General features: G+C 49.9%; 1 protein-coding gene across 2 annotated transcripts; it reads right to left on the bottom strand.

Annotated features, from left to right (window-relative positions):
* Window positions 1-1,046: 1,046 nt before the first annotated feature.
* Window positions 1,047-6,140, bottom strand: EDN1 (endothelin 1). 2 transcript variants are annotated; one of them, XM_004598801.2, is made up of 5 exons: window positions 5,866-6,140; window positions 4,079-4,250; window positions 2,951-3,109; window positions 2,661-2,774; window positions 1,047-1,203 (listed from the first exon to the last, which is right to left on the bottom strand). In XM_004598801.2, the coding sequence occupies exons 1-5, from the start codon at window positions 5,927-5,929 to the stop codon at window positions 1,101-1,103; spliced, it is 612 nt and encodes a 203-aa protein (XP_004598858.2). In that variant the 5' UTR covers window positions 5,930-6,140; the 3' UTR covers window positions 1,047-1,100. The 2 variants fall into 2 exon arrangements, with proteins under 2 accessions (XP_004598858.2, XP_058528653.1); XM_058672670.1 differs by lacking the exon at window positions 5,866-6,140 and adding an exon at window positions 4,395-4,643.
* Between the last annotated feature and the right edge of the window lie 1,775 nt (window positions 6,141-7,915).

Here is a 7,915-nt window from a genome sequence, read left to right on the forward strand (position 1 = left end):
TTATTTTCTAAAGTCATTACCTTGACAGGCAAAAACAAAGCATTTTCTCAATTTCATTCAGAAATACCTTTAAAAAATACATGGACCAATATGGCCTGCCCAGACATATTTAACATGGTAAATATAAGGAATAAATTGTTCGAATATAAATATTTATAAAAAAATAAGTACATCAAAATTCAATCCAACCTCTTCCATTACCCGGTTATATAAAGGAAAATAGTTTTACTGCTTTGAAGCATAACCAACATGTACTTTTCAATATCTTTCGCGAACAACCCTACATCTTTTTTTTTTTTTTTTTCAAAAATCTAGGTAAGGGAATCTCTGGAATCAGGATTTTTTTTTTTTCTGATGGGTGGAAGCTGTTAGATGGCCAAGAGAATGTGAAACCTCCCACTGACTGGCCAGTGGGAGCAGGCAGCCTAAAGGTGGGGCTGGGGATGAGGGCAGGAGTTTGGGGAGCCAATCTTGAGTGCAACAGAGGTGAGGTAGACTCATATTCATGAAACATCCTGCTTGACAGTAGTAACAGTTTCAGTTCTGCATTTTATGAATCCAAAAAAAAAAATAAGAAGTCTTTGTTTTTTTTTTCAGTTGAATGTCCATTTGAGTGTATTTTCCGCTTGTGCATTCTTTCGTAAATCTTTGGGTGGACTTTTGGTGGTTCTCCCTGAAATGTGCCAGGTGCCTGACACACACACACACACACACACACACACATATGCTCACTCCCTTAGGACCTTCTGCAGAAATGCCACCCTCCCACGACCTAGGCTTCCTCGTATAGGACACCACACCAACTCCAACATCACTGTGTCTCTGTGCCTTCCGGCAGGTCTACTGTCCCCGAGAGACCAGAGCGGTTCCCACTGAAGGAAGCCAAGGCAGACAGGCAGGGGAGATTCCTCAGCCAGTCTCGGAATGTTCAGAGCAAGGACGCTGATCCTCTGCCAGTCTGGAAGAAGTGGTCTGGCATGGAGACTTGGCCAGCTCTGATTCCAGCCAGTGAGTGTAGAGAGAGATGGAGAGAAAGAGCGAGGGCAGAGTCAGCCACGTGGCTCTCTAGCAGGCGCTGGCCTCAGACAGGAAGTCGGTCATCAATGGGTTCGGTTGTGGGTGACTTTGTGCTGCCTGTAGAGTTGAGCTTTCAGCTTGGCAGCACGGAAGGACGTCTTGACGCTGTTGCCAATCGCCTCCAACCTACGCACACGAGACAAGAGAAGACACACACGTTACTTGGAATTCACTTCTCACTAAAGAAACATCTGACATTAAAATCTGACACAAACAAACCGAAATCTGTCCCTGAACTTTTTTTTTTTTTAATCACAAAGGGTACCTATTACTATTGTGAAAACAAAGCCTGTCCCTTAGACTTTGAACAGAGGTGGTGAGGGTCATGTGGTTACATGTAAGAGGAACTGAACCCCAAATGCAACCTTAAAATAAACCATAAAGCTGTTCTAGCTTTCTCTGTAAGCAATCCCGACCTCAACAGTCATGGAATTCTGTGTGGACACAGTCAGTACAGGTTTCAACTAGCCATATACATCTCCTTAGCAACATGAGAAATCAGATGTGGAAAACATGATTGAAAACAGAGAGGAGGCATACAGGTAGGCCCAGAGCTAACACCTCATCCAAGTGTTAAAAAAGGGGGGGGATGGTAGTTTTTTCCACAATTATTTTTTCTGGAAGAAGTAAGAAATACAATGTTGATGTAATAATTGACATAATACAAAAAGGCAGTAGTTTCCAGATCTAACACAAAAATGATTCATGGGAGAACCAGTGACCTGAGATCACAAAAGTGGAAGTGCAGCCAACAGGTTCAAAAGGATGCTGGCCGAGGCTATCCCACAACGTGGCAGGGAACCACTCAGAAGCCACCCGTTAGTGCCAAGCCTGGGCTCGGGACACTCGGGACATGCAATGCTTCACTCCCAGATTTCTAGGCATAGTTCCCATAGATACAGGTAGGAAAATGTGGAACACGTGACAGATCTGAGCATGGAATTCCTCCTCCCAAAAGTTTATGGTGGAGCTGTTCGTAGCATCCCCATGGTGGCACCTAACACAGCCGGTCCCTGTCCCACCTGTGGCTGACTATAAGCTCAGAGAGTCTTTGCAATGACATAGGCTCACCATCAAATGCATTCCCGAAATTTAAAAAAAAATTAATAAATAAACCTGAAAGACGGAATGTTCTAAACTCTCATCAACCTTGCCTAATGACTTCATTTTCCCTTTGGCTATTTCAATAACTGCTGGTTTTTAAAGACCTTCCATTATGTAAGGCACTCCGGGTTTGTTCTTGTGTTTTTCTTTGTGTTTTTGTTTTTAAATGTCCCCTCCCCGAAGTAGTTTCTCACTGCACGAGGAAAGAACGAAACACGTTGACCCCAAGAGGCCTCATCTGAATGGGCTCGCGGAACAGAGGCGTCTCTGATACATCTTGTTTGGATACGCCACATGTTGACAGAGGGTTCATGCCCAAGTTCCAGGAGCAACATGAAAATGTCCAACAGGGACTCCTCTGCTTTCTTCCCTCGACTGACTATCAAGATCCATTTTGTGGTTCTTTTGAAGGCCTTCTGCCTCCTGGCTCAGCAGTTTGCAGGCAGAAAGGCCACGGTGCCCAAGTCTGAGCCACTCACCTTCTTATTTTTCTTCCTTCCACCAGCTTCTGAAGTATGCACTTCCTTCCAAGCGTGGCACAGTCTTTTCCTTTCTTATGGTCATCCCTGATTTTCTCCATGGTGTCTTGGGCTCTGTTAAAACACACAGCAAAAAGCACTTCAGCAATGGAATCCTCAGCTTGACCTTCCCCCAACACCTACTACTCTCGCTGTCTCTTCTCAGACAAGGACACAGTCTCCTGACAGAAAAGAGGTCAGGAGGCTAGAACCTGGATTGAGAAGCTAAGGTGTGCCCGCTCCCTACTCACCTGAGTTCTTTTCCTGCTTGGCAAAAAGTCCAGCACTTCTTGTCTCTTTGGCTAGCACACTGGCATCTATTCTTATGGTATGCTGCCCTGGTAGGGAATAAATCCTTCAAGGATCGCTTGGACCTGGATGGGCTTCCAAGTCCATACGGGACGATGTGCCTATTATGGCAAAAGAAGAATAAAATATGTTAGCATCATTAATAGTCTTTAAAATGCCACGTTCTTCAGGGTCGGTATATTCCTTCCGGCACACACAGAGCTCATCACACAGTACTTGGGACAATAGAGCGGGGCCACAGTTAGGAATACACGTCCTTCTCCTCCTGTGCCCAACCAGAAAGAAGACCCAAATCTTGTAAGTCAATGAGACTCCATCTCATCTCCTAATAGCGTTTTGCTTTCCGATACTTCCTAAGGTGACTCCTTGGATTCTCCCTTATAAGAACAAGCCAAGTTCCTGGTGATATTATTTCATTACAATCAGGGCTCTGAGGGGGTTGGCTCTCTCGGATCTGAACAGATTGAATTTGGACTTGGGTTGTTCTTTGCCATAATGGGACACAGCAGACCCATCAAAGTGTTTCTGTTCCAGACCACATCTGCAGGGGGCGTTTAGAGAAGGAGTTGCCATTACTCAAAGGTGGGTGGGAAAGGAACCCACAGCCTGTGTGTCCCCTGCTGCCTGGACAGGAGCTTTTTCAGGGAACAATAAGGTGACAGACTCCAGGCTTTGATCCTGGCTCTACCATCGCCCCCTGTCTGCACAGGTGGCCTTCACATCTGAGGCCCTACTCCCCTGGGAAGGAAAGGGAAGGGACTGGATCCTACCTCGGGGTACCCTTCTGCCCTTGTCAGATTGGACCAAGCTACCCAACACCCCGAGCCTTCCCCACCAGCCTCACAGAGCTTCCTCTAAGCCCCCTCATTTAAAACTTCTGCTTAAAATAGTGCAGAGACACCTCCCCACCCATCCACGATACTTTCTGCCCCACTTCTTAAGGAGGCTCTTCAGTCATAGGGTCTCAGAAGACCCTCCCCAGGACACGGAAGGCCCCCCTCACAATGCCAGGCAAGCGCTCCTGGCCAAGCTAAGGAGCCACTGGAGTCAGACGCCCTCTAGAAACTCACCCGGGAGTGTTGACCCAGATGATGTCCAGGTGGCAGAAGTAGACACACTCCTTGTCCATCAGAGAGGAGCAGGAGCAGCGCTTGGAGCGGTGAGGCCTCCAGGGCGCACTGGAAGGGGGCTTGGCCCCAGGGTTTTCAGTTCCTGTGCTGAGCTCCTCGGTGCCCAAGGCCACTGCGGAGAGAAGTAGCAGATGAGTAGGGGAGTCCTCCAGGGGTCCAGGGGAGTCCTCCAGGGGCTCTAGGACTTCAGGAGAGTCTTCTAGAGCCATACGGGGTTCCCAGGACTGACACCAGATCTGGCTGAGCTGTTAAACACTGGGGATGCCCAGCACCTGCGCTTTGCAGCAAGGGTGGTGAAAGAGGGCTCTCTGCTTTTTTTTTCCCCCTTCTTTAACATGACTTCACTCTACCACGTGCTGGCTTCTCCACTCTAAGATGACACAGACGCAGAAGAGACAAACATCTTGGAGCAGCCCGCAAGGCGACAGTGCCAGCTGGGGCAGCGCTGGCCTTCCCTTGGATCTTGGTGGGATGGCACAGCCCGCAGTGGTTTAAAATGGACTGATGACTGAGAATCAATACATTGTACTGCTTATTGCTAGTGCAAGAGCTGCTTCCCCACCCAGGATGAGCGAATCCGTGGCTTGTGTAGGGGCTGGGGTAGCGCAGGCGGCATCCTCTGGATGCCTCTGGAAAGTACAGGGCAGTAGCGTGTGGGGAAGGGATGCAGGAACGAGGGGGGCGAGGGTGGAGGCAAAGGTTTCAAAAGGTGCGAGCGAAGCAGGCAGCTGCAGAAACCAGCTACAGTCACCTGCCACAAGCGCTAGAGGCTTCTGGGCTGCCCACCCACCCCGGCGCTTGTGTGGGCTCCACAGCCACCCCCTCCCCACTGGCAATTCAGCGAAGAGGTTTTTCTGACCCAATTCCGAACATTTCCAATGACCAGACACACATCCATCCCTTTGACATCTTTTCTCTCTCACCGGGGTCATAAATAAAACACCCCCTCCTCAAAAAAAAAAAAAAAAAAGTGCAGTGACCCTAAAAAAATGGGGAGCGGGGAGGGAAGGGCTCAGCCAAGGCACTGAGGCTGCCACAGTCCCTAAGCTGCCAAGAATGGTCCCAGGACAGGTGAACATAATCACACATAGAGCTCACACTGTTTTGAGTGCCAAAAACCTGTCACAAGGAAACAAAAGTCAATAATGACAAAGTTTAAGGAAAACATCTGCTTCACCCCGAAACTGCGTGGCGGGGGCGGGGAGTGCTTACTCAACACACCGTTGTTCAGTAAGCAGCTTTTTACTGCTTATATATTGCTTGAATGGCTGGAAGAAAATGCCATGGCTTCGTGCTGGAATGTTTAAATACAGCACACGTTATCGCAGTTAAAACAGTGAATGGGGCATAAGTTCATATTTGCTCTAGGTGCCCGCATGAGCACCTATGTGGCGAATACACACTTGACCACATTATGTCTGGTCCATACTCTTTTTTAAGTCTTATTTAAAAAAAAAAAAAAAAGGAAAAAAAGCAAGAAAATGCACCATGCAATAGCAACTTAGAAATGAGAAGCCGTTTTTAATGTTATGCTGTATTTCGCAGAGGAATTTTCTTTTCTGTTCGCTAGAACACTCGGGAGCTTCGAGCAGCCCTTGCCAGACACTTGCTATCTAAGCTGCAGTAATAAAAATAAGGGGAGGAAAACAGAAGCGAGAAGCGAGAAGCGCATGCAGCGGCCAAGCAGGCAGGAACCTTCGCCGAGGTTTGCAAGTCCGCGTGCCTACCTGCTTCGGGAGCTCCTTGGCAAGCCAGCAACAGTAGAGAGAAAATCACGGAGAAATAATCCATTCTGGAAAAGGGTTCCAAAAAAAGAGAGAGAGAGAGAGAAAAAAAATCTTCTCCTGCAAACTGATTGAAGGAAAAAAATAAAAAAGAAGAAGAAAACTAGCGTCAGCGCCTTCCACGCGCTTGCTGGTTGTTCGGATCTCCGTAGGTCCAGCTGCTGCCCGAGGAAGGGTCCACTGGCGGCGAGCGCAGGGCCCGGTGCGGGAGCGAGGCGCGGGCGCACGCGGGGCGCGGGGGCGCAGCGAGGAGCCAGGGACGCGGCGCGGCTGCAGAGCGCGTCTGGCTGGGACAGCTCGCGGCCGCCTTTTTATATTGAGCCCCTATAGAGTGGGGGTAAACAGCTCCAACTTTATTCCAGCCCCAGACAATGTTATTGTGTTATTAGTCACCAACAGGCAACGTGCAGCCGGAGATAAGGCCGGGCCCGAGAGGAAATCAGTGCAACTTCAGAGGCAGACGCCCGCCGTCTGACAATTCGGGGGCGGGCTCAGAGAAGGAAAATACCCATTGGAGACCTTTGGTAAGCCTGCCCGTGCGGCGCTGCCGTCTGCTTCCCCTTTTTGCAAGCTGCCAGCCCCAGAGTCCAAGAATCAGAAGAGGCACTACAGAAAAAGTCATACGATTGGTATGAAAAGTATGAGCCACGGTTTAAATAGATTGTATTGTTGAGTGCAGGGAGATTTTTTTTTTTCTCATTGTTGTTCACTTCATTTTCCCTTTTATGTCTCTTGGGTTTCTTAGTCTCCCACAAACACGGGGACGCTCTCCTTGTTGCCTCCCCGCCCCCTGCCCCCTGCCCCTGCCCACTGCCCGCTGCCCCGACCCCTGCCCGCTGCCCCTGGCCCCTGTCCAATGATTCTGGTTGTGCCAGGTGCTTTTTATTGTGTCTTCTCCCTTCAAGCTCCTTTTCAATAAAGTTCTTGTGCGTCGACGGTGAGACAGATCGAGGAAACATGGGTAAGGAAGGGGAGCTTAAAAGAAATCAAAGTTAAGTTTTTTTTTTTCTGTTTTGTTTTTTATTACCGCTCACGTGAAAGTCCAGAACTCGCCTTCTCCCGCCCCGCGCAGCGCAACTCTTAGGAAAATGGCACAAGAGGGACGCCAGGGGGCGGGAAAGAGCCGCGAGGGCCGCTGCTTCATTACGGGACAAAAAGTGCTTTTTCCTTGGCTATTCCGACCCCAACCTGCCACGGGGAACGAGGGAGGGCAGGGCAGGGCGCTCAGCCCAGGGAAGGAGCGTGCACCTCAGGACACCCCCCACCACCACCATGGCTCCCACGGGGACCTCGTTTCTGAGTTTTGTCCTCCCCCATGCATCACTCCCCCAGCTTCCTCCCGCAGCCACAAGGATGAGGTGGATAGCATCAGGCAGGAGGAAATACCGCGTGCTGAATAAGGACTCCGATAATGTCTCTCATTTAATAAGGTGTTGACATTCTCAAAGCAATTCCCTGTGTCTGTTTAACCTTGACATAGTCCCGGAGGTGCCCACGGGACAGACAGCAGGGCGCAGGTTACAACATGCCACCACCGTGAGAGAAAGCAAACAAAACAAAGCCAAACAAAACGGGTCGTCGTTGGTGTTGTTCAAGCAGCCCCATTCTCCGGGTGAGAAAACTGAGGCACTTGGCGCATAAGCACAGGGGGTGGGGAGTGACGCCAAGGTCCCAAGGAGAAAACGACCTCTTGCCCCTGCAGGGAGTGAAGGGGGCAGGCAGAGGAACGAAATCATCCAGCAAGCTTTTGCCTGGGGGTGGGGGGGACTGCACCTGGGAGCACACTTCCTCCCATCCCCTCCAGTGTCCGACAGCAAGGGGCCATTTCCAAGAGCCATCCCAGGGACCACTCCTTCCCCACATAACACAGGTTTGATCGCAGCCCTCAGGCCCTCCTTGGCAATCACACCAGGCACCTAACCAGCTGGGCTCCCCCTTGAAAGTCATGGCCACTCCTGCTGGGGAGGGCTGGGCTGGAGCTCCACGCCTCCAC

Source organism: Ochotona princeps, chromosome 1 (assembly GCF_030435755.1).
Source record: "Ochotona princeps isolate mOchPri1 chromosome 1, mOchPri1.hap1, whole genome shotgun sequence".
NCBI lineage: Eukaryota > Metazoa > Chordata > Mammalia > Lagomorpha > Ochotonidae > Ochotona > Ochotona princeps.